The 27,285-nt window shown below is 38.0% G+C and overlaps 1 protein-coding gene across 11 annotated transcripts in view; it reads right to left on the reverse strand.

Annotated features, from left to right (window-relative positions):
• The window catches only part of ARHGAP21 (Rho GTPase activating protein 21), a 125,457-nt gene that overhangs the window by 14,053 nt on the left and 84,119 nt on the right, over window positions 1–27,285 (reverse strand). For 6 of the 11 annotated variants that reach the window (XM_082449604.1, XM_082449600.1, XM_082449607.1 and 3 more), the window contains 8 exons: window positions 21,876–21,905; window positions 18,661–20,551; window positions 13,664–13,822; window positions 13,417–13,519; window positions 11,122–11,158; window positions 8,686–8,811; window positions 2,841–3,125; window positions 11–75 (listed from right to left, as the gene is read on the reverse strand). In XM_082449604.1, the coding sequence (XP_082305730.1) occupies window positions 11–75; window positions 2,841–3,125; window positions 8,686–8,811; window positions 11,122–11,158; window positions 13,417–13,519; window positions 13,664–13,822; window positions 18,661–20,551; window positions 21,876–21,905 (2,696 nt within the window). The remainder of the gene's footprint in view (window positions 1–10; window positions 76–2,840; window positions 3,126–8,685; window positions 8,812–11,121; window positions 11,159–13,416; window positions 13,520–13,663; window positions 13,823–18,660; window positions 20,552–21,875; window positions 21,906–27,285) is intronic. The other 5 variants (XM_082449606.1, XM_082449605.1, XM_082449601.1 and 2 more) reach the window with 1 other exon arrangement.

Below are 27,285 nucleotides of genomic sequence, written 5' to 3' on the forward strand. Positions count from 1 at the left end.
GGATTCTCACCTCATCAGACTGTTGTATTCTTTTATTCTTCGACTAATCAGATCCCTGTTAGTAACTCCAGTGTCCTACAGAATAAATAGAAGGTACAATTAGAAAGTCAATTCTAAACTCCCTAAATAGGGATCCTACTCTTTCTGGGGGGCAGGGGGGAGCTCTACGTTGTACTGCTTTGCTTATTCAATACAGACTCCACGGAGTTGTTTTAAAAGCTCTATTCAAATCATGACCTAACATCACTAAGTGACAAATGTTCAAGTGCCTCTGCCACTGCCAAGAGTTTTCTGTTTATTTTCTGTACCCCAGCAACACCTAGACTCGTACCAGCAAGTAGCCAGTGTTCAAACTTACTGAATTGATCTGGCGTTTTTAATAAATGACTGGGAAGCAGTGAGCCAGTTTTTTCTGTCACTAATACCAGAAAGAATGATCAGCGTTTCAAAATAATACAGTTGGATAAAAGATGGAATACTGCCAAAATGTGTTAATGATTAATTGATAGGAACAGTGAGATTGAGGGTCAATTAGTATCAGAAGTGGCAGTTATATTTTGAGAAGAAAAAAGCTCAAAACTGGTTTTTTTAACCTCAACAGGTTAACCTCAATAATATGCTACATGGAAAGAAAACTCAGAGTTGACCATAAGGGGATAATTTTTTTTTCCCTATTGGTTCCAATTATAAATTGACATGTGTCCGCAAATATTTTTTTTACTTGTCTCGTTTTGGTCATAGTGAACGTTACAATTTACAAAGAATACAGGCTTTGTAAATTCTCGAATTCAAATGGATTCTTCTCATTTACCAACTGAAAGAGGATATGGTTAAGATCTAGAATAAGACTGCTTGACAATTTCTGAGCTATGTGACCCTGGGGAAATTACTTAACTTCTCTTTGCCACAAAGTTCCCTTGTTTGAAACACGGTGATGATAATAATAAGATGCATTCATATGGTTGCTGAGATTAACTAACATAAAATGCTTAAAAGAGTAATTGCCATATGGTATATGCTCGGTGAATTATTACTCTCTTAGCTATAAAACTCGGTGAAAATACCCGTGTCTTAGAATCAGATGATAGTAATGATGCTATAACGGCTGACATGAAGTACATGTTCATGACCTACCAGGCACTGGCCTGCGTTCTTCATAAGCATCACTTCATTCAATTCCTAAAAAAGCCCTATGTCTCAAAGATGAAGTCATCTACTGCCCAGCAGGATGCCTGGCATAGAGCAGGGGCTGATCAAACAGGAACTCCTTTGAACTGCTACCTAAAGCTGAAATCTACACCCAAGTTGTGATTCTCCCTGTTTACTTTGCCAAAACTCAGGTCTGATGTCTCTTTATAGCGGTGGTTGTAGAAAAAGGGCTGTATTGATATGGATCTGGTATTCGTTGTTCACGACAAACAAGGTAGAGTGTAAACTGTCAGACGAGAAAAATTACAGGCGTTTTCCTATGGTCTAAGTTTTCATGACTTGAATTGGATATAATGGAAATGACAGAATTCGAGAACATAATTTGCATAACTTCATGGTTAATGTAGGTGTTCCTGCATACTGTAATGGGAAAGTAGGGGGAAAGAACCTTGTGGGGTTTTTTTTGTCATAACAACAGGCACACAAAGGAGAATAACGTCTAAGAAAAACTGTGTTGATGATATGAAAAAGGCACCCTTGAGCAAAATCTAAACTTTATCATTGCTGAATCTGCTCTGTATAGTTTACAGTTATGTACACTTAAAAAAAAAAATCTTCACTACTGAAACTTCTGCTGTGAAAAATATCTTGATGGTTGTGAGTCAGAAACTCTCCTTATTAAAAAGAAAAAGTGGCTTATAACATGATTTCTGATAGTACAAGTTTTCTTAGAAACCAATTACTGTATTACAGTAGGCGATATTATATTCTTGCCTGCATAATTTCATTAACAAGAATCATGCTATCAGTGTCTCTGCATTTACACAGCAATTTGTTTGGAGAAGCATTTTCACTGTAACTTAAGCCCACAACAACCCCGGTTTTGACGCAAAGAAACAGATCTGGAATTGTTCAGTCATAAAGGTAATGACCAGGACTAGGAACCTAGGTCTCTGCTCAGTGGTTCACTGCTTCTGAGAAAGTATGCAGAATATATGAATAATCTGTTTTTCTAGGTCAGTAAATGGTGATTTTCCCAGTAAGTGAAAATAATATAAAATAGGTACACTTGAGTTTTCCTTTTTTTTTGGCTGCACCATGTGGCTGGTGGAATCTTAGTTCCTCAACCAGGGATTGAACCTGTGCCCTTGGCAGTGAAAGCATGGAGTCCTAACCACTGAACTGCCAGGGAAGTCCCTGAATTTTCCTTCTGATCAACTATTTTTTTTCTTTAATTTACTTATTTCATTTATTTATTTTTGGCTGAGCTGGGTCTTTGTTGCTGCGTGTGGGCTTTCTCTAGTTGCTGCAAGCAGGGGCTACTCTTCGTTGTGGTGCAGGAGCTTCTCATTGCAGTGTCTTCTCTTGTCGTGGAGCACGGGCTCTAGGCACATGGGCTCAGTAGTTGTGGCTCGTGGGCTCTAGAGCACAGGCTCAGTAGATGTGGTGCACGGGCTGAGTTGCTCCGCAGCATGTGGGATCTTCCTGGACCAGGGCTTGAACCCGTGTCCCCTGCATTGGCAGGCGGATTCTTAACCACTGCGCCATCAGGGAAGCCCTGATCAACTATTTTTAAGTGAAGATAGCATATTATAATTTTTTTAAAATGATGTATCAGATTCTTTCAGTCTTCTTTAAAAAGAAAATGTTGTGACAGCGTCAGTTTTATCAACGTCATTTTGGACACTAACCTCCTCATTTAAGTTGCTGCTCTCCTGGATGCTCTTGATCCAGGCTAGCATGTCGTCCCTGTCTTCAGCCTGAAACAGGCACTCACAGTCGGACGTGGTGAGTCGAAAGACATTTTTCCTCTTGGTCTCGCTGTAAGAGATGTCTATTAAGCAAGCGTTAACACTGATGGGCTGTTCCTCTTCAGATGGAGTCGTCTGTTCTCGTTTATCTTTGTACAGGTACAGCGAATGGCCCCGAAGTACAACATACATCTGCTTCCATGGTCGAATACTTCCACCAACTCGCTGGAGAACATGAGACAGATCAGGCATACTCAACACTTGGCTAAATCTTAGTGACAGGACAGATGCATCTAGCAACACTGTTAACACGCTTAAATGTATACCCAACGTGGCAGGTGCCTGCTTTACGTAAATATATATTTGTTAGTGGAGGAAAGACAAAAAGTGTGGAACGTAAACCAAGTTGGGTAATGTATTCCTATCACAATCAAGGGCAATGAAATCTCAACTTTAATTGGGTTGAGAAAATAAGATGAACAAAGTTAATTAGGATAAAGCGAGTGTAGCAAAATATATAAAAAATGCTAAGGGAATAGAAAATAAGGAAAAAGGTCAGTCAGAAAAATCTTTTGAGTGAAAGCAAGGCTTAAGACAAGTCTTAGATCACACAAATGACAAACACTGCAAAAGGTAATCCCAAAAGGATATGTACACATAATGAATTTAGTTAACAAAACTGATCAACTTTATACAGTCAAGCAACAACATGCAAGATGGGTTTTCTAAAAAAAAATTTGATACTCTTTTGATAGTATTAAAGTTTTCTTATAAATTAAGCTGCCCAAATATTGTAGAAAATTTTCTGGCAAAGTTTTTGTTATATTGTTATCTTCTTAATGAAGCATATATTGATATTGATATTCATTTAAATACCTCTATATTTGTAAAATAAGGGGAAATAATAAAATTATTATAAAGGCAACTTGAAACTCTGCAAGCCAGAAGGGAGTGGCAGGACATATTTAAAGTGATGAAAGGGAAAAACCTACAACCAAGATTACTCTACCCAGCAAGGATCTCATTCAGATTCGATGGACAAATTAAAACCTTTACAGACAAGCAGAAGTTAAGAGAATTCAGCACCACCAAACCAGCTCTACAACAAATGCTAAAGGAACTTCTCTAGGCAGGAAACATAAGAGAAGGAAAAGACTTACAATAACAAACCCAAAACAATTAAGAAAATGGTAATAGGAACATACATATCGATAACTACATTAAATGTAAATGGATTAAATGCTCCAACCAAAAGACATAGACTGGCTGAATGGATACAAAAACAATATCCGTATATATGTTGTGTACAAGAGACCCACTTCAGAGCTAGGTACACACACAGACTGAAAGTGAGGGGATGGAAAAAGATATTCCATGCAAATGGAAATCAAAAGAAAGCTGGAGTAGCAATTCTCATATCAGACAAAATAGACTTTAAAATAAAGACTATTACAAGAGACAAAGAAGGACACTACATGATGATCAGGGGATCAATCCAAGAAGAAGATATAACAATTGTAAATATTTATGCACCCAACATAGGAGCACCACAATACATAAGGCAAATGCTAACAGCCATAAAAGGGGAAATCGAAGGTAACACAATCATAGTAGGGGACATTAACACCCCACTTTCACCAATGAACAGATCATCCAAAATGAAAATAAATAAGGAAACAAAAGCTTTAAATGATACATCAAACAAGATGGACTTAATTGATATTTACAGGACATTCCATCCAAAAACAGTAGATTATACTTTTTTCTCCACTGCTCATGGAACATTCTCCAGGATAGATCATATCTTGGGTCACAAACCAAGCCTTGGTAAATTTAAGAAAATTGAAATCGTATCAAGAATCTTTTCCGGCCACAACGCTATGAGACTAGATATCAATTACAGGAAAAAATCTGTAAAAAACACAAACACATGGAGGCTAAACAATACACTACTAAATAACCAAGAGATCACTAAAGAAATCAAAGAGGAAATCAAAAAATACCTAAAAACAAATGAAAATGAAAACACAATGACCCAAAACCTATGGGATGCAGCAAAAGCAGTCCTAAGAGGGAAGTTTATAGCAATACAATCCTACCTCAAGAAACAAGAAACATCTCAAATAAAAAACCTAACCTTACACCTAAAGCCATTAGAGGAAGAAGAACAAAAAAACTGCAAAGTTAGCAGAAGAAAAGAAATCATAAAGATCAGATCAGAAATAAATGAAAAAGAAATGAAGGAAACGACAGCAAAGATCAATAAAACTAAAAGCTGGTTCTTTGAGAAGATAAACAAAACTGATAAACCATTAGCCAGACTCATCAAGAAAAACCGGGAGAAGACTCAAATCAACAGAATTAGAAATGATAAAGCAGAAGTAACAACTGACACTGCAGAAGTACAAAGGATCATGAGAGATTACTACAAACAACTCTATGCCAATAAAATGGACAACCTGGAAGAAGTGGACAAATTCTTAAAAAAGCACAACCTTCCGAGACTGAACCAGGAAGAAATAGAAAATATGAACGGACGAATCACGAGCACTGAAATTGAAACTGTGATTAAAAATCTTCCAACAAACAACAGCCCAGGACCAGATGGCCATCTATCAAAGATTTAGAGAAGAGCTAACACCTATCCTTCTCAGACTATTCCAAAATATAGCAGAGGGAGGAACATTGCCAAACTCATTCTACGAGGCCACCGTCACCCTGATACCAAAACCAAAGATGTCACAAAAAAAGAAAACTACAGGCCAATATCACTGATGAACATAGATGCAAAAATCCTCAACAAAATACTAGCAAACAGAATCCAACAGCACATTAAAAGGATAATACACCATGATCAAACGGGGTTTATCCCAGGAATGCAAGGACTCTTCAATATACGCAAATCAATCAGTATGACAAACAATATTAACAGATTGAAGGAGAAAAACCATATGATCATCTCAATAGATGCAGAAAAAACTTTTGACAAAATTCAACATCCATTTACGATAAAAACCCTCCCGAAAGTAGGCATAGAGGGAACTTACCTCAACATAATAAAGGCCATATATGACAAATCCACAGCCAACATCGTTCTCAATGGTGAAAAACTGAAACCATTTCCACTGAAATCAGGAACAAGACAAGGTTGCCCACTCTCACCACTATTATTCAACATAGTTTTGGAAGTTTTAGCCACAGCAATCAGAGAAGGAAAAGAAATAAAAGGAATCCAAATCAGAAAAGAAGAAGTAAAACTGTCACTGTTTGCGGATGACATGATACTATACATAGAGAATCCTAAAGATGCTACCAGAAAACTACTAGAGCTAATCAATGAATTTGGTAAAGTTGCAGGATACAAAATTAATGCACGGAAATCTCTTGCATTCCTATACGCTAATGATGAAAAATCTGAAAGAGAAATTAAGGAAACACTCCCATTTACCATTGCAAAAAAAGAATAAAATACCTAGGAATAAACCTACCTAAGGAGACAAAAGACCTGTATGCAGAAAACTATTAAGACACTGATGAAAGAAATTAAAGATGATACAAACAGATAGAGAGATATACCATATTCTTGGATTGGAAGAATCAACATTGTGAAAATGACTATAGTACCCAAAGCAATCTACAGATTCAATGCAATCCCTATCAAACTACCAATGGCATTTTTCACAGAACTAGAACAAAAAAATCTCACAATTTGTATGGAAATACAAAAGACCCTGAATAGCCAAAGCAATCTTGAGGGAAAAAAAATGGAGCTGGAGGAATCAGGCTCCCTGACTTCAGACTATACTACAAAGCTACAGTAATCAAGACAGTATGGTACTGGCAGAAAAACAGAACTATAGATCAATGGAACAGGATAGAAAGCCCAGAGATAAACCCACGCCCATATGGTCACCTTATCTTTGATAAAGGATGCAAGAATATACAATGGAGAAAAGACAGCCTCTTCAATAAGTGGTGCTGGGAAAACTGGACAGCTACATGTAAAAGAATGATATTAAAACACCCTCTAACACCATACAGAAAAATAAACTCAAAATGGATTAAAGACCTAAATGTAAGGCTAGACACTATAAAATTCTTAGAGGAAAACATAGGCAGAACACTCTTTGACATAAATCACAGCAAGATCCTTTTTGATCCACCTCCTAGAGAAATGGAAATAAAACCAAAAATAAACAAATGGGACCTAATGAAACTTAAAAGCTTTTGCACAGCAAAGGAAACCATAAACAAGACGAAAAGACAATCCTCAGAATGGGAGAAAATATTTGCAAACGAAGCAACTGACAAAGGATTCATCTCCAAAATATACAAGCAGCTCATGCAGCTCAATATCAAAAAACACAAACAACCCAATCCAAAACTGGGCAGAATACCTAAATAGACATTTCTCCAGAGAAGATATACAGATTGTCAACAAACACATGAAAGGATGCTCAACATCACTAATCATTAGAGAAATGCAAATCAAAACTACAATGAGGTATCACCTCACACCAGTCAGAATGGTCATCAAAAAAATCTACAAACAATAAATGTTGGAGAGGGTGTGGAGAAAAGGGAACCCTCTTGCACTGTTGGTGGGAATGTAAATTGATACAGCCACTATGGAGAACAGTATGGAGGTTCCTCAAAAATCTAAAAATAGAACTACCATATGACCCAGCTATCCCACTACTGGGCATATACCCTGAGAAAACCATAATTCAAAAAGAGTCATGTACCACAATGTTCATTGTAGCTCTATTTACAATAGCCAGGACATGGAAGCAACCTAAGTGCCCACTGACAGATGAATGGATGAAGAAGATGTGGCACATATATACAATGGAATATTACTCAGCCATAAAAAGAAATGAAACTGAGTTATTTGTAGTGAGGTGGATGGACCTAGAGACTGTCATACAGAGTGAAGCAAGTCATAAAGAGAAAAACAAATACCATATGCTAACACATATATATGGAATCTTAAAAAAAAAAAAAAAGGTTCTGAAGAACCTAGGGACAGGACAGGAATAAAGACGCAGACGTAGAGAATGGACTTGAGGACATGGGAAGGGGGAAGGGTAAGCTGGGATGAAGTGAGAGAGTGGCATGGACATATATACACTACCAAATGTAAAACAGATAGCTAGTGGGAAGCAGCTGCATAGCACAGGGAGATCAGCTCGGTGCTTTGTGATCACCTAGAGGGGTGGGATAGGGAGGGTGGGAGGGCGACGCAAGAGGGAGGAGATATGGGGATATATGTATATGTATAGCTGATTTACTTTGTTATACAGCAGAAACTAACACATCATTGTAAAGGAATTATACTCCAATAAAGATGTTTAAAAAAAAACTCAAAAAAAAAAAAAATAAAGGCAACTTGAGTAAACTGGGCGACACTGAATAAAAATTTTAAAATTATTAATATGGAGAACTGCCCCTCCCTAAAGTACTACTCTGTAATAATCCATGGGTAATAAACTACTTAATAAGAAAAGCAGAGTTCCTTCTTAAATACTCCGATGTCTCTTTTACATTGACAAGATGTAAGACAACATGTTCCATATGTAATTGATATAAAGGATGAAAAAGGTATAAAATTAAATCTCTGATTAGAATTTGTAAAAATAATTTTTCCTTTATGTAGAAAAAGATACTTATAAATGTTTTCCACTCTTTATTCTGGATATTTTGCCATTTTATGTATAGAGACTTAATGCTTTATGTTTCAGGGCCTGCATTTCCCACGCTCACAGTAGCTGAGAAAACACACTACCTTGCCCCTATCAGTGACAAGTGGCCTGAAATGAAGCCACCCTTCCTTGGCAGCATCGCTGAAAACCTCTGAGGAAGAATCTTTTCGGGATCCAGAATCTTCTGATGACTTTTGGCTGTCTGTGATCTATAGAAAAGGCCAAAGAAAACACAGCAAAATGTCAGCTTTTTTCTTTATAAGTATTTGCATGTTGAAATTGTTTTGCTGAAAAAGTCTTTTACTAAATCTTCCAAATGAAAGACTATTTTTGAAAAACCCTAACTTTACCAATTACATTAGAAAAATTTCTGGTTTTGCTTTTTAAAAAAATGGGTATTGACCACCATCATTTTTAAAGTCACCTGAAGGAATTTTTTTAACCACTAAAAAATAATAGAAATAGTATAATTTTCCTACTCTCAAGAGCTCACATTTTAGTGGGAAAAGGCAAAGAAGAAAGAAAAATAAAACAAGAAAATGATCAGATTGTGATTAGTGCCATTTGGAGAATGAAACAGGGAGATGCAATAAGGAACAACAGAGCAGCAGCTATAAACTGGTGGTGCTGAGGTGAGACCTCTCTGCAGAAAGAACATGAGATGAAATTTGGAGAAAACATTTTAAAAAGAGGCAACCACAAAAGATCAGGGGAAAGAAAAATTCAGGGAGAATATATAGCTACTGAATGTGCATTCATTGTTATCATTTTTTTTTTGGCCACATCGAGGCATGTGGGATCTTAGCTCCCCAACCAGGGATTGAACCCGTGCCCCCTGCAATGGAAGCGCAGAGTCCTAACCACTGGACTCCGAGGGCATTCCCTCACTGTTGTCATTTTAAATGTTCACTTTTCCATGGGAGTAAGAGAAACAGCTAGTTATAGATTGTTCAGGGTACTTCAGGCTGTGGCAGGAAGCGTGCGGGAGGCCATGAAGTGATGAATCAGAGGAGTAACATCATCTGATCACACAGCTGAAAGGTTGCTCCGCTTGCTACCTGGAGAACGGATTTGAAAGGGACAACCATGAAAGGAGGTGGTACTGTGGGAATCCAGGTGAGGCACGGTGGCAGCTGGGACTAAAGCAGCTAAAGTGAAGACAGAGAGGAAGGTAAAGGTTCAGGGTATGTTCTGGAGGTAGAGTGGACGGCACTTGAAAGGGAAAAGAAGAAACAAGCTTCATTCCTAGACCTGGCGCTTGAACAAGTGGGTAAATTGAAGCGGACTTAGACAGATGGGGGAAAAGGAGGGATACACATGTCTGGGGGGGTCACCGAGGTCTACTTAGTCATGGAAACCTTGAATTGCTTGTTAAACATCCAAATGGAGATGGTGCAGGGCAGGAGCCCACATGAGCCTCGGTTTGGGGAAGAGGTCAAGGCTGGCAATATACACTCGGGGAGATCTCTGGGTAGGAGCATCGAGGAAATGAGGGTAGGTGGAGAGGGAAGGGGAGTCAGAACCAGCTCTAGACTTTCCAACATTTTAAATATTACGGAGAGGCAGAAATGGAAACCAGCAGAAGAAAGTGTTTCAAGAAGTAAGTGGGAAATTACGTTGGATACTCCTAAAAGGTAAAATAAGTGAAAAATCCAAGCAGCCAGTTGTTCTGGAACCTGAGTGTCACTGGTAACCTTGGCCTGAACAGTGTCATTCTGATGTGTGTGGGGTGAGAAAGATGTGATGTGGGAAAGTGGAAACTACCGACAGTTTTTTTCCCAAAGAATTTTGCTATGAAAAATGGAAGAGTAAATCGGAGCAGTAAACAGAGGGGGACGTGGATTCGAAGAAGGTTTTTCTTTTAAATACAGGAAATCATAGAACATGCTTCTATATGATGGTGACTGAGCCAATGGAAAGAGTGATTATGCAGAAGAGAGAGGGGTCTTGAGAAAGTGAAAAGTGATGGAATCCAAAGCAGAAAAGTGGGTGTTTGTGCTTAATACGATAATGTGCCACGTAAAAAGATACTTATTAAGATAAGGGTAAGGAAGGCAGAAAGTGTGGGTATAAGTGAAGGTCCTGGTATTTTTGGAGAAGGTAAAATAAGGAAATTCCTGTCTAACAGCTTTTATTGTTTCAATGAGGGAAGGATAGACAAGAGAGGACAGGGTGGATTGTATTGGGGGGGAACTGGGGGGAGGCAGGAAATAATAATGTTGAGGATAGAAAAAAATACATACTGCTGGGCAGTTAAATATTTGTCTGTTAACTTACAAAATAAGAAAATCAGCACGATGTATGTAAACTGCTATATATTTGATGTATATGTTTAGAAATCACAACTTAGAGTGATATTTTCCAAATGCACTTGAAAGTTATAGAATAGGAGGTTATGATATTTAAATATGAAATACCTAAGGGATAAAAGAAATAATTCTCTATGAAGAGCTAAAGTAAATTCAGGTAAATAGAAACATTTATCATTTACCGATATTTTAAAAATACTGAATACCTACCTTGATTCCCTTCAGGCTAGATACATGCTTAAAGGACCTGTTGGAAAAGAAGTCTATCAATATTTGCAGTAAATGCATAAAAATACCTTAAAGATGTAAAAGTAATTTGACTATTACAACTACCCTTTCATTAATAAGCTGACATTTCATCGTTACCATGTTAAATGATCAGAGTTTGATGCAAATGAGGAAAAACAGCTAATTTTATAAGTGCTTAAACTTTCGATTCCATGATAGAAGTTTTCTTAAACTGTAAGTTAAAACCATCTCTGAATAGAAGGTGAGATTTTCTTATCCTCTTTTTTTTTTATATCAAGGAAAAAGCTACTCAGACTAAACATTGGGCTTTATGTTATTATTTACCCACAGGTGTAATGCTCTATTAAGGATTTCCACATTGTCAATAATGACAGTGGTCACCATCAGCGGTCAGATAGACACAGGCACTTCCACACTCGTCCAGCTTGTGGACACGGCGGCAGCAAGTGCATTATCAGGGCTGCTCATGGCCGCCACTCTTCCCTCTGACCATATTCTGGATGTTTCAGTACAGAGAACAGCAGATGCCACTGAATAAGCTTAGGGCTTTGGAGGACAGGTTCACATTAATTATTCAAAAACAATTTAACCTTATGGGACAAAGTTGTTTTGTTGTTGTTTTAATTTAAAGTTCATTAAGGAACTTAGGATTTTAAGGTGTGATCGAAGATGGCGCTGCCCTCTCCTCTCAGAGCCCCCCACCCCCCCAAACAAGGCAACCAGAAATAGATATGCAAACTCATCTTCGACAACATCAGGAGACGCCTGTAATCTGAACTACAGCATATGAAGAAGTGGGGTTAAATGCAGTGAAGTAAAAAGTGGATACAGGGAGAGAGGACGCCAGTGCTTACACGTCTCAAACAAAACTGCAGAGTGCTGTTCTCTGAGAGATCAAAACTGAGCTTCCCTTGTTGGAACAACAGGGAAGGGGGTACCAGTGACAGGAGCCTCACTGATCACCATGGAGCATCAGGCGAGGTGAGGATGAAGGAGGAAACACACGGTCCTGCCATCTTTGCAGGAAGCACTGTGTAGCCGGGATAAGGTGAAGGCGACTCTGAAATGTGGCTGTTTACTGATACCTTTTAATGAGGGAGAGTAAAGGCTAAAATGGCTCACACATCCCACCCTGCATCATTAGAAAAATCCCTGCTAGCCACTGCCACTGCCCTTGGCCACACCTCACACAGACTCCCCTCAGGCAGCTGGTTCAGCAGGAATAAATCGGAGAGCAACTGACAATAGATATTAAAGTAAAAAATACACATACCCTTTGATGTAACAATCCTTTTTCCAACTGTACTCACTCACATATATGCTAAATGAACTATGTACAAATATAGGCACCGAAGGATTATATTAGTTGTAGCATAAGATTTGATCAACCTAAATGTCTGTTAGAATACAGAATACCAGTTAAATATATTATGGTATAACTACTCAGTGGAAAATTAAACAACCATGAAAAAGAATAAGCCAGGCATACATGCACTGAATGCTCTCCAAGATCAGTGTGTAGAGCACCTATCATTTGTTTATAAAAACAATTAGAACACACACAAACGTATATAAGCGTACATAAATGTGTGTATGATTTTATGCACAGAATAGCTCTGGAATTATATAAAAGAAAATGATAGGGCTTCCCTGGTGGCGCAGTGGTTGAGAGTCTGCCTGTCAATGCAGGGGACACGGGTTCGAGCCCCGGTCTGGGAAGATCCCACATGCCGCGGAGCGACTGGGCCCGTGAGCCACAGTTACTGAGCCTGCGCGTCTGGAGCCTGTGCTCCGCAACAAGAGAGGCCGCGACAGTGAGAGGCCCGCGCACCGCGATGAAGAGTGGCCCCCGCTTGCCGCAACTAGAGAAAGCCCTCGCACAGAAACGAAGACCCAACACACCCATAAATAGTAAATAAATAAATTAAAAAAAAAAAAAAAGAAAGAAAATGATAGCATGGTTATGTCTGAGAGTAGAACTGGGTGACTGAAGGCCTAAAGCAGAAGTAATTATTTAATATATATATTTTTATATGTATTTTTGTATTATGTTTGTGTATTACTGATTTTTCAACATTAATTTTTTAAAAAATTCAATTGAATGTATCATCATGTCACAACTTTGATTTTTTATTTGCGTTTCTAACGTCATAAAGTTAGAAAATATGAAAGACACCAGTAAATTCAGTATTTACATGTCAAGGTCACACTGAGCACCCACTAACAAGTGTTTAAGATAACACGCCTGAGACTTACAGTTTTGCATCTTCTCTGTAATCATCCAGGCCCTCGTCGTATGATTTTGATCGTTCTGTCTTTGAGCTGGGCTGGGCATCCAGGCTGGGAGGTCCAACAGATTCTGCAATCAAAACCCAACACTTAGACATGCGCAAGTGGTTTCCAGATTCTTTTTAAATGGTGAGGAGATCACGGGGTGTCACAGTATTCTAAATGGAAAACTGAGAACGTGAGACAGTTCACATAACCGCTCCTTGAAACGTACCCTGGTCATGGGAGAGCTGACGTCGAATTAAAGGAGCTGAAGTTGTGAGGCTGGGAGGGGCCGCTGCTATGGAGGGTACCTGGGAGGTGGAAGCAGAGATGACCGCAGAGGCGGGGATGTGTGGGATATCGTGATCGATGCTGGGGCTAGTCGGCTCATCTGTAAGGCGAGAGGAAATAGGTATCATCAGTAATGATAAAATAATACAACAGTAATCAGTGTTCATTATTGAAAGAACCACCGGGAATGTGTCACAGTTACTTGGCTGCATTTCTGCAGGCTCATGGGTCAGACAAGTTAACTAGAGGTTGTAAGATTTCATGGGTTTGTGTGTATGTGAGGGGCACATGTGTATGAAAGATGACCCAGCTTGCCAGCTGACAAATGCTGGAAGTACTAATTTCAAGGAATCCAACATTTACCTTAAAAGAAATGAATAAATGTTAGGCACCGATGTCACAAATCCGTCTTCAGAACGATTTATTTTAGCACACAGGATAAGCCAGCTGTGAGGCATGGGAAGACTGAGCAGGGCAGGGGTCAAAGGACTTGTCTTGCTGGACTTTGTGAAAGCCACTTAAGTCCTCTGGGTATTAAATTCATTCCCTATAAAGAAATTGGACTAGGATTATCAGGAAGGGTCATTTCTAGCTCAAGGGGGCTACACAATAAACCCACAAAAGGGGTAAAATTATCTGTTTAATTTATGTAAGAATATAAAATACTTTTGGGCTTTCATAAGCCAAGGATTTTTTAGGGGGCTTTTGAGGTTTGCATTTATTTTAAAAACTGAAAGATCTGGCTGAGAGTGTAGTTACTATTGGATCTCTTTTCAACATTAAAGGAACTAGCTGAAAATCCAGAAAGTCTGCTTTAGGGATACAATTCTATAATTTTTATAAGTGTGACATTTAAAAAAATTTTATTTCCCTAAGGAAGTAAGCATAGTATTCTATAAGGTGTGCTACAGATCGATTTGAAATATTTTGGGATAAAAGCCGACTACCAAAAGGAAGATAAATGAACATCTAAAGTTATTCTGTGGTGAGCAGTTTTGTTAAACTTGGAACACAGAAATTTATCTAGTAAGAAGATGCCAATTCAAACTTGGGGAATCTGAGCTAAGAAGAGGGAATATTAAATTCAGAATTATTATTTAGTCACCCAATCACCCAGTCCCAGCCCTTTTGGGGAAATTTTAGATAGCTAAATTTACCTATAGAGACACTGTAATCCAGCTATATCCTACAAAACTTCTAAATTGGTTTAAAAATGCCAGGGCCAGCACAGCTGCACCAATCAAATGCAATTTTAGTTAGGCTAATCCTAATTAAGTACACACATACTGGCCAACTTTGGGGTGCGAAGAACAAGAAGAAGTATTAGAAGTACGGCAAAAAAGAGGGGAGAACGAATTTGAGAGGAACTCGATGTGGGTAACACAGCTGGCTTCTTTATATTAATAGTTATGAGTAGTAAAAAGAAACAGAGAAAATCAGGATTGGAGAATACACCTTAATACCTGCTACTGTAGAACAAATTACTCAGGAACTCATTACTCGTTTTGTGTTTACTTGTGAAAGACGTTGAAATTTATTTTCAGGACTTACTATGAAGCTTTACAAGAGCATGTATGTGTGGGAGTGGGCATAAACAAATTACTGCTAATGACTGATATTCCTAATTTAAAAACAAAGTGGTTTATTTTCTTCATTTTTCTAAGTCTTTGTGACCCCAAAGGAATATTAGATATTAAATGTGTAACAAAATGTTGGAAAATTTTCTTTCTGCAAGACGTTTCATTAGCTCTGTATTACACAGATAACTAAGTAAATAAATTGGCTCCATTCTGTGATATTTTAGGAATAAAGCCAAGGCACCTATTTATTTATTTATTTACTTATTTTGCATTGGTTATAATGTTTTCAAGTAACAAAAATAACTATTAAATTCACAGACTATTAAAGACCCTGTAGCGTGACGATACAACAGCAAGCCTTAATTCTTTTCTTTTCTTCCTTTTAATTTAAATGTTCCATAAAATAGCATAGAGTATAGACCAACATTCTCCAAAGTGTGTTTTATGGTATACTAAACTGAAATACTCTAAATGAAAGAAAGGATTCATGGTCAAATACTTCTGAGACAAATTGTACTATATCCTGAAGAAAATTCACGATATATAGGAGCATGTTAATGACGCTGAGAGTTCTACGGTGAAGACAGACAAAACTTGTTTTACTTTCAAAACCCAGCATTTCTCAATTTATTTGATCACTAATCTTTTTTGTTTTTCCCCCTTTATCAAATGGAATTAGTTTTCCTAGAAAATACTTTGAGAAACATTGCAAATAGTCTCTTTTAGTCCGTTTCAATGCTGGAGTCCATCCCAGTAAAACACATATTTTTAAAAATAGCTAGATTGGAAAGACAAATACCCATTGGTCAGATAAAACTTTGAAGCTCAATAATAAAAGGATTTCAATATTAAATTTTGGAACTTAAGAACACTTACATCCATAGACAGCATTTACATCCGAAACAGTAAAATCAGTTCTGTGTTCATATCTCAGTTCTGTATTCTACCCTATTCCACTGGTGCTGTTCAAATGATATACCAGAGTAATCATATGCAATATATTAAAGTCCTGGGAGGCATACAGGAAATAAATGGATTATAAAGACATTTCTATGCTGGGGGACTTTTAAGTCATGATTCATAAAATAGAAGATGTCATTCAGTAGGAACTAAGGAGACTCTAATAAGTACTTAAAGTAGAATGTGATCAGAACAAATTAGTGAGCATTTTTATTTTTAATAAACAAACAAAATGGTCTATTTTAATAATTTTTCTAAATCTTTATGTATATAGAATTAAATAGATTTTTGTTTTATATTTTAGCCAAACTTGTCTTTAAAAGCATAATTAACCTTTTGATTTATTCCTGTACGTAGAAATATTAACAGATATAACTAGCGAACTTTTTATTACTCCAATATAATTTCATTATATTATTATTACTAAGTAGGAAGAAAGTACAATGCCATTATTCTGGTAACATCTCACAGGCCTGGGAAATACAGCTATGGGTTGTAGGGCTTTTTATGTTTTAAAAAAAATCATAAAATAATCATTTCTATGAAATATCATTTCCATCTACAATAGAATTCTACTATTCTTTGAGGCTGGCCTTAAGGGTACAGATATAAATATGAGCACAATTTAGGTTGAGAGTCCCTACAATGTTTACAACTTGAATATGTCATATTTATAAAAAATATAAGTTATGTGGAACTTTTTAAAAAAAACTGATTCTGACAGTGTCACCTGACAGTCCAAGAGCTCAAAGGCTTTAACAAGTTTCTCTAGAAGAGAAAAAGTCTGAAATAGTACTGAAAGAAAATACAATATATTACAAAATTATGGCAAACTCTTCCTGAACCTATGGGGTAACAGGTTGAGTGAGAGTATGGCCTTGGCCTCAAAGCAAGCCTTGCATCACACATCTCCAGAGGGCGCTGTTCACAACGCATTCTGTATAAATGGTGCCCTCTGGAGTTGTGCTCTGCAATGAGTTTGAATCAGGGAAGTCTCTATTGCATATTGACTGTGTGACTTTGGGGAAGTTATTTAACCTCTCAATAGCTTAAATTTCTCATTTATTAAATGAAGATAATATGAAGGATATATATGATAATCCTGTTAGCATATGATATCTTAGAGCTGCATAGTAATTATGATGAAAATTTGTTTTGTTTTGCTACACATTTAACCATCAAATCAAAATTATCATTCACCTATTATTTCGACAAATATTGAGTGCCTTCTCTATGCCAGGCATTAAGGACACAGAAGTGAACAAAAGAACTAAAATCCTGGCTCTCACGTAGCTCATGTTTTAGCCCTGCAGAGAAACATGTAATAAACAAAAAATACAAATGCCAAGTGGAAACAAGTGGTATAAAGATAAATAAAGTAGCTTAAGGAGATAGAGAATGTCAGGTTCTGTGTGTATTTTAGATAGGCTGGTCTGGAAAGGCTGCTTTGATAAGGTAATATCTGAGCAGAGGCCCAAATGTACTGAGAGAGCGCGAGTCTTGTGAATATCTCTGGAATGCACTCCAAGGCTTGGAACTGGTGCCAGGGCGCTGAAGCAGGGTGTGCTTGGCGCGTTTCAGGACTGCTAGGAGGCTGGCGTGTGTGAAGACGGCATGCACAGGAAGACGGGAGGTAGGGGTGAGAGGTGGAGCAGGGTTGTGACCCAGATCACAGAGTGCCTTGTCCACCGCAGTCAGGTTCTGGGTTCTATTCTGAGTAACATGGGAAGTAAAAAAGGGTTCTGATCAGGAGTGAAATGATCCTATTTATATTTTAAAAAACATACTGGCTGCTTTGTGGATAATATACCTGGGGCATGTGGGAGCAGACTAAAGCCTCAGTCAACATGATAGGTGTTCTAGATCAGGGGACATGCTTGTAATTTAAGTAATTTCCCCCCATCTAGTCCAGGACAGATTCTAAGACAAAGTAATGTGACAACAAAGAGGTCTTTTCAGTTGGCCCACAAGTTAAAATTTACAAAGAAATAAGCTTTAGAAAGTAAAAAGCACTGTTTAAATGAAAGGTTGATTACTAGTGATCAAAGCTGTTCCACTTGGCTTTTGTTTCAGCTGAATCAACAACTAAGCACAATTTGGTTTGCTGATGGGTCTCCTGACCCCACCCCAGATGGTGGGGATTTGTCTCATTAAAATCAAAATTAAAAATGGGTACCGAGTACGTAAAGTTTAAAAAAAAAAAAAGGAAAATGGATACTAGAAATAATTTTTGAGAGTAAAAGCTTATGCCTCTGGTTTTAGCAGAGTGTAGAAAATGTGGAACAAGTGTTTTAAGATCACAGTGTAAAATTCCTGTACCTGTTGAACTAGAAATACTTTGCTGAAAAGATGTGTTAAGTATTTGACATACTAGCCAATGACCATTAAGTGAGCTCACCTATAAATGGGATGGAAGCCAAGGAATCACTGGGTGGACTGGTACTTGAGGCCTTCCTCTCCTCCATCCTTTTTATATGGACCTCTCGGCGAGCATCATTAGGTAGCCAGCAAGTGGTGTCTGACCCTGGTTCTTGGTCATTCACTGCCAAGATGTAAGACTGATGCCTTAAAGGCTGTGGCGTTTGGCGACCAGATGGAGGTTTTTCTCTTAGGATGACAGTTTCTTTATTATCTACAGCATTTGATCGCTGAATTTCAGCCTCTTGTAAATTTAAATCTTGAATCCTTTGAGTGGCGGATAATTCCAAATCTGGAGTGCCAGCGTTCTCACTCATCGGAGGGGTGGGCTTAACAGAAGCTCCGGATAGAGAGGGGGGGTTCCCAGTGTCCACTTGGTGATCGGGGGCACTTTCAGTCCTTAACCATGTCTGCTGATTCAAGAGACTGTTTTGATGCAAGTGATTTACTGGTCTTTGGTCTTTGATGGAAACAAACGAGTTCTGGCTGGAGGGTGGTTTTATGACGTGCGTAGGTGCTTTCAGAGAATTATTTCGGACTTTCACAAGAGGTGACCTGTCTTGTGAAATACCTCGAGGCTGGGACATTCCGCAGGTAGTTTGAAAATTTCTGTTGGGCTGCAGTGGTTTCAGATCTGCTGGAATTCTTTTAAACTGAGACACCAATTCCACCCCTCTGCCACTCACTCGCCTGTTGTCGGAATTCACAACACTCGGAGCCACTGTAAAATTGGAACCTCGGAAAGATTTGTGAATTTCTTGCTGCCTATGCCTTTCATAAATACCTCGCCGATCATCCTGTTCGGTAAATCCACTCCACTTGTAAGTCTGCTTTCGTTCTCCCTTTACATCGGGTGGTGGACATTCAGAATGGACATTTTCTAGGGTTTCACCCTGTCCCTCGATATAATCCCACGAGTGAGTCCTGTGGTTACTAAAACTAATAGAAGGAGAGGTCAGCGCTCCTTGAGATGCACTCCTTGGACAGTACTTCATTAACACCGAGTCCTCCAGCCTCTCTTGAGACACGCTGCGTTGCCGGATCTGAACGGACTGGGGCACTCGGTCCTGAGAGGTGCTCCGACGTCGTATCTGCAAGGCAGCGCGGTTCAGTACCACCTGGTTATAATCTGTTGTGCTCTGCGAGGCTGCTCTTAAACTATCTAATCTTTCTTGAATTGTCCGACAACCCATGTGCAACCGCCGGTTATCAATATACTCTTTGTAAGTTTTATAGTTTTTCCAGTCTATGTGCTGATGGGAGTTTGGAGAATAGTGATTGACAGATACGGAAGGAGAATCCGCAGCTGGAGATCTGCTGCTTGCCAGTCCTTCTGAGTGTCCACTGTAATGGCCTGATTTAAGTAAAATGCCAGAAGGTTCCAACGACCTGGAGCCGGTCTGATGGATTAGATGGGACGTGGGAATGGAGGATGGTGGCGATGTCTTTCTTGATGCTGTTTTGAAAGAGGTCTGCTCGCTTCTGCCATACCTCACCTCCTCAGTCCTGTGGGAGGGAACTGTGTGGCCGCTTCTATTAGGTAACAAATCTACAACCTTCTCAGAAGGTACAATGACGGTCCTTACGCTTTCACTGCAGACACACACTGCTGTGTTTGACTTGGCCACCTCTGGTGGTGACGGAGGCACTTGTATTTCCATCCTGTAGGCCCTGCCGGGCTGCGTCAGTACTGGGGGACTGGCCTGCGGTTTGCTCGTGGAGGAGTCTGGAGGGGCTGTTTCGGGGGGCTGCACCGGGGCGGGAGGGGCGGGTGGCAGCCAGGGGTAGCAGACCAGTGGAGGTTCAGGTATGTTGCGGGCATTGCCGCTGTAGGCTTCGTTGCCCTTCAGGTAGGCATCTTGAGAATACGCCTACATGAAGATGAGAAAAAGGGGTCACTTCAGAGTCATCAAAGGAACACTTGTTTCCATTCTTGCGATGCACTATGTTATTTTACGGTGCCCTGCTCTTGGGTGGCATTCACTAAAGCATGCAGGCAAACACAGTGTAAAGGGTACTCCACAAATTCAGAAAAGGGCTAGTCTCTCAGAAATCAAATAAATTGTAGAATTTGCAAAAAATATAAATTACCATTGCCTATTTTCTCAAAAGACCTGAAACACACCAAACTCCGCCCCGCCCTTGCCACCGTTAATTAGATACGGATGTCTTGCTTCTAAAAATTTCCCCTTTCAAGTTTTATGATTTTTTTTCCACAGCAGTTGGCAGGTTAAATGGCTGCCTAATAAATCTCAGCAAAACAAGACTCTGATCTTTTGCCAGAGTGAAGGTGAAAATATTTAAAATCTTCACCAAATACATCTTCACTTTAGGCACTACTGCTATCATAAATAATACACTGAACACTGTCTTGCCAATTAATGATTACTGAGTCCCTAAAAATTATCCATTTTGATAAATTAAATCCTCCAACAGCCAGGAGAAATAGAGAATATGCACATTTAAGAAATTAAGTACACATTAAAGGCGTAAAATATGAAAAAAGGTAATTCATCTTCCTGTACATAATTTATATCTTTTTATTTTACGGTAATGCAAAATTGTATTGTACAAATTTATTTGGTCTCTTTTACCTGTTATAAGGAGACATTTCTCTATTACTAACAGGTAGGCATGCAGCTCCAATTATTTTTTTATCAATTATTCACAAAATTATCTAGCAATGTTTTTTAAAACTTAAAAATAACAAATTAAGTAACAAGACTCTATAAAACAGAGCTAACTGATGTAATTCAGGACTACGTTCGACAGCTGAGACAGTTAGGTGTGGTGTCATATTACATATCCTCCCGTAATCAAAACAAGCTTAATTCAAGACTATCATCACATCCTCTCTTTGCATTAGACAGCTTGCAAAGCTCAAGTGCAGCCACAAACATAACATAACAGCAAAGTACTAGGAGAAGAGAGAGTGTGAGATGCTTAAAAAAATACAGATGCAGATAAATGTTATGTTTTAACACCAGTTATGCACAGGATACAAAAGAAAACCAAACATAAAAAGAAAAAAATAAAGAAAATAATATATCACAAACACATTCTGCAAATTAGTAAGATTAACACCATGGAGAGATTCCTCTAAGCAAACTTAACAGTTTTAATAGATTGGCTTACTACAAATCTCTACAAAACATGATTTATAAAGCAAGGAAATGGCTTCTGTGCAGTTCTTACCAGAGCTGTGACATCCTTTGTAAATTGTAGCTAGCAGAAAATAGGAAAACATAGTAGAAGCTGCTTACTGATATAAAGACAGAATCATGTTGTCATATTGATGCTGGAAAACAGCAACCTAAAAATACATCTATACTGATTCCTCCAGAAGGTACCAAGAGAAGTAAAGGGCAGTGAGGCATAAAGAATAACTTCAGTATCCTTCTGAGCATCTTTTTCTCAGGCTTTTCTCTGGTTCTTATTTGATTTGTCTACCATCCTCGAAAGCAAAATACATCTGGTGACATGCATTCCTAACAGATATTTTCTTCAATATGCACTGCTGTCTGATAATGTGCCACAAAGCTTCCCTTCCACAAGAGCAACATTGATGCCTCTCATTTCCCCTGAGTTTCTTCCATCTCTGCTTCCAGATGACAAAACGAATGCTCTATTATGCATTTAAAATAGTACAACCTCCTCCTTCCCCTGTAAATCAGAGCATAACCACAAGCTGTCAGCTGACTGCAGCTGCCTTTACACTAGGATTTGGAACGAAAGAATGACTGTTTTATTAAATGGGTTTCCCTCAGAAATTAAGATCTTCCAATGCTGTACCTTTTCTCCTATTTTATTAAGCTTATGAAAATAACTACTGGATGGACATAAAAAAATATTACTTCCAGAGTAATTCTTTTTAACTTATAAAGAATATTATAGAACCTAAACCAGGATGCAGTGAGAACTGAAAGCCCAGTAGCTAAAAGAAAACACGCATGCCATAATATTTCTAAGGTATGAATACAGTCAGTCAAAATATACATTTTGGCTATGTGCCACTGACATAATAAGCTTATCTTTTTAATGCTGATTGTAGTAGCACCAGCGCTGTTCCATGACAGGAAAACTGTGTGGACGAGCGGAGTCGCTGGTACAGTATTTCCAGAGCATGTTTGTGCAATTTTATTAAGCATCACCTGAAAGGGGTGATGTATTCCTTATGCTTGATGACGTAGGGGAAGTTGGCTGCTGGGCTTTCATGACTTCTCAAGACCTCTACGACATTAATGTACATTGTAAAACTTGACGTGAAATTACAAACTTATTTGGCCACGGAACCCATTTTTTTCCCGGGGTTTTAACACGATTAGAACTTCTGCTGGGAAATGCTGTTCTAGAACTAATAATTTAGAGATACCTCCTTTATTCAAATTTGGGGAGGAATATTATCTTTTAATAATAAAAGTATATGACCAGAACTATTAAATACTTGAAAAGGTATTTGACATACTTTAGATATTGCTAAGATTCCTAAATAGTCTATATTCATGGGTCCCCCCTTCTGGGTAAAATTATGGCAAAGGGGTCCTTAAATATGCACACGTGGACCGTGCATTAACAGTGGACTGACTAAACAGAATACCTTACACATACAGTACTACTGTCTAATGCAAGCAGATATGGTTGAGATAAAGTATGAATTCATTCAGTAGTAGTACTGAATTTCCTCACAGATCCTCTCAGTTCATGGATACTAAAAAAGCTTGTTTGCTTATCTATCTATTTAAAAGTTTCTCATTCTCATAAAGTTTGAGAACCAATACCATTCAATTAACATCCATGGGGAAATCAGCAGTGCTCCAAAGGCCACTGTCGCTTGGTATGTGTTCCAGGTAAGTCATGGGAATAAACTTCTACGGCTATGCTGAGGGGTGCGGTACAGACACAAATTATCTCCAGAATAAGTGTAGGGATGTAAATTAGGAATAGACAATATGACAATTGTAAGGAGTCCCCTTCTCCCAGGATGCCTTTAAGTGTTCCTCTAGAAAACAAACTGCCTGCAGAGGAAAGCTTTAGACGGGGCTTGTGCAAACACTGGGGTGGATTACAACATTCAACTCTTCGAGGAGAACATGGAACCCATTAATAAGGTTTTACACTCTGAAAACAGAATTTTAAACTCCATAACTTGCTCATAGCTGTGACTGTGGTGTGCTTTCTCTTGAGTCAGAAAGTACTCACTCTTTCACTGAGACACCATGGTCAGACATTTCAATGTTTTAACTACCCCCTGGGAATCTCTGAATTGTCAATAGGCACCAATTAAACAGTACAAAATATCACTTAAAGTAATTTTTATATAATGATGTCAATTTATATTCTTTTATAATGACATCAAAATCATCCTGTGTTAATAAGTTTGCCTGAAATGGTGTGGCCCAGAAATTTTTGAAACCAATGTCATAAGAATTGCATATTTGGCTCATAATAATTTTAATTTTTCCGTTTAAGTCCAAATGGATACTTCACAGTATTGAGTTGGCCAAAAAGTTCATTTGGTTAATGAATACGTTGTTGAATAAAGTTCTTGGTGAAAATGAAAAATGTGTCATTTTTACTTATAACCGAACGAACTTTTTGGCCAAACCAATATACATCCATAAGTTTTGATGGAATTAGACAACACTCAGATTTTTTCCGACTGATTAGCACTTGGGAATTCAACAGGATATGACAAAAAATCTTTAGCCAATTTTTTTTTCATTAGGCCTTTTATATATCACTCTACATTTTTTCTTGAATTTCCTTTACCCTTGTATTAAAGTTTTGGTTTTTTTTTTTTTTTTAAGTTTTATATCTTATAGTAGCTTAGTAGTTTAAAAGTTAATATTTTAAAATTCAAGCCACACCTAATGAAAACGGAATAGTAGCAGCCCTGTGATGCCTACAGATCCAAAATGTTCTTTAAAGGGGGAGGGGGGTGAGGGGAGGTGAGTAAGGAAAGATGCCTCACGGAAGTCTTCATTTGGAATTAGAATTGTAAAGAGCGTTTAAATAAAATGTAATGTTAACAGTCTGGATCTTGACTGTAGGTATAGTGCCTAACAGTAGCCAAATAGTCCTAAAATAATCTTTCAGTTCAGTTTTAGTAGAACTGCATCAAAATCACTATTACCATACCTATTACTATTGCAATAGTATTACTATTACTGTACCATATTTACTGTCTTGTAAACAGGAAAAACAAACAAAAAAGTGCAGAATAAATAAGCTAGTAAGATTAAAATTCCTGCCTACCAGTTTGAGTTAACAGGCTGACCTGTTAATTTGATACCATTACTTATGATAAAAGCAAAAGTAACTACATATCTGTTTGGATAAAATACACGTCAGACATGCCACAGTGGGACATGGGAGAAGCGGATGGTGTGGATATTTTATACCTTTCTAAATTATTTGAAACTTTTCTAACAAGCAAGTACTATTCTTATAATTATTAAAAATACTTTTTTTAAAAATACTTTTTTTAAAAATAGAACTAACTGCTTCAAACTTGCAAATGAAAGAACCCTCCAGAATTCCTGTTCCTGCTTCCCTACTCTAAAGCAAGATTACCTTGATCCACACGTGACAAATGGATACCTAATTTTAAATAGAATAGTATACTGATTGTGGAACATAATAAATAATTATTTTGAAAGTAACTCTAATAAATCTAAAGAAAAATTTGGGTTAAATGACATTTTTCAATTTACATCGCACATTCATGGAGTGGTAACTAGGGCAATGGACGCAGATCCCAGAGATGAGTTTGCCTAGCAGCTCTGACCCTGACTGGCGGTGTGAATGTAACAGCCAATGACACTCTTCATCTGGACCCAACGACAGTATGGGACTGTGGTTTAGTTTCAAGTACAGGCTACATACAGTCTCAGGCCTACCTGGGTTCAAGTCCTAGTGCCGTCACTTTCTTCCCTGTTACACTAGAAAAGCTGTTTAGCCTGGCTGTTAAAACACAAAGTAGGCTCCAAATACCCTCGTCAAACATCAGACACACCCGAGAATCTCCACAGCCATCAGAACTGATCTACTTAAAACTGAATTTTGAGTCCATGGAGCTAAAGGCTTAATGAAGTATCTTGAAGTCTGCACAGAAAAGAACACCCAGATCTAGCGCTAAGAGCTACCATGGGTCCATTGAGGACATATTTTTTTTCAGTCAGCATCACTGTTTAGGTGACTTGACGTGTGGTGGCTATTTCATCCACTCTCAGTGTCTGAGAGGGCAACAAAATCGTTTTGTCTTTTTACAAAATGCAACAGGAAGTGCTTTTTATTGTGTAGTATCACCTTAAAAATATGAACTTGTCTAAGACTATGATCATGGTCTAAAATATTATTATATAAGACCACCAAATGACTCAAATGAATACAGTACTATTGTATTGTTAGTTTAAAATGTATGTCACTGTACATACATTTTACAATGTATGAAAATGTATGTTAGTTTAAAAAACAAGGTTGCCAAGTACAGGAGTACTATTACCAGCACTAGTTTAATAACGTAATAAATAATTCTTAATTTTACTTCATGTTTTTCAACATCATGTCACGGTCTTCTGTGAATTATGAGATTTATTATTATATACCTGTCCTTACATGAGGTAAGTTTTAAACCAAATTAAATTTTCTATGCCACCTCTCAGAGATGAGCTGAATACCTCTAGAACAACTTGATCTATATGTCACTTGAGGAGCAAATGTTCATGGACACCTGATCCTGCCGTGACCCAGGCAAATATATAAAAACTGAGACAGGCTTTCTCTTGGGTAAATGATGTTTATAGTAGCTGTAAAAATGTTCCTGTTTATGTTTTCTTTACAATGAATATTCAGCCTCACGGGGACAAATACATCTTTAAAAGCATATATTTTAAGTAACAGATTTAAGACCAACATAAATACTTCTGAAGGCCCCTTATAGAACATTTTCATTCTAGAATCTGTTAGAGAGAAGTATTTCCACATATGGTTTTTCAAATCCCAGATTCTCTTTGCGTTTTATAATAGATTTTAAAAATGCCACTTGTAGATATCCCAGCTAAAAGCATTTGTGCGGAAAAGAAGTTGCTGCATTTCAGTGTCCTTCAGGGAACAACGGAGAGTCTGCATGAACTATATATACTCCTTCAATTTCCTAACAAATTATAGCACACGCAAATGTGAAGGAAGACTGGGTTTAAAAGTGAGGTTTTCTTTTATCATCAAGGATGTGGGCTTTTAATTTCTTACGATTAAAATAACTCAACAAGTTTTAAAAATGAATTTTCTGTTACACTATATCAGGACCCTGAGGAACCTGGAAGATCTGTGTGCTCAGGTCACCCCAGTGAACCAACTTCTCCCTGTGTTGCAACACTTTGTATTTTCCCTTTATCCTAAATAAAACACAAGGAGATTAATTAACCTAATTTCCCACTGATCACATCCTCAGAACATGATTCCTTGCACTGTTGCGCCCCTGCATCAACCACACAGCAGGCTAGGACGGTAATTCTGTGCTTGATTCCTTCCCTGGGAATTTATACAGCGCCGGCCATTCTGTGAAATGAGCTGTTCGTTTCACTGTTCTAAACAGTGTCCAACC

Source organism: Balaenoptera physalus (assembly GCF_965194825.1).
Source record: "Balaenoptera physalus genome assembly, chromosome: 2".
Classification (NCBI taxonomy): Eukaryota; Metazoa; Chordata; class Mammalia; order Artiodactyla; family Balaenopteridae; genus Balaenoptera; species Balaenoptera physalus.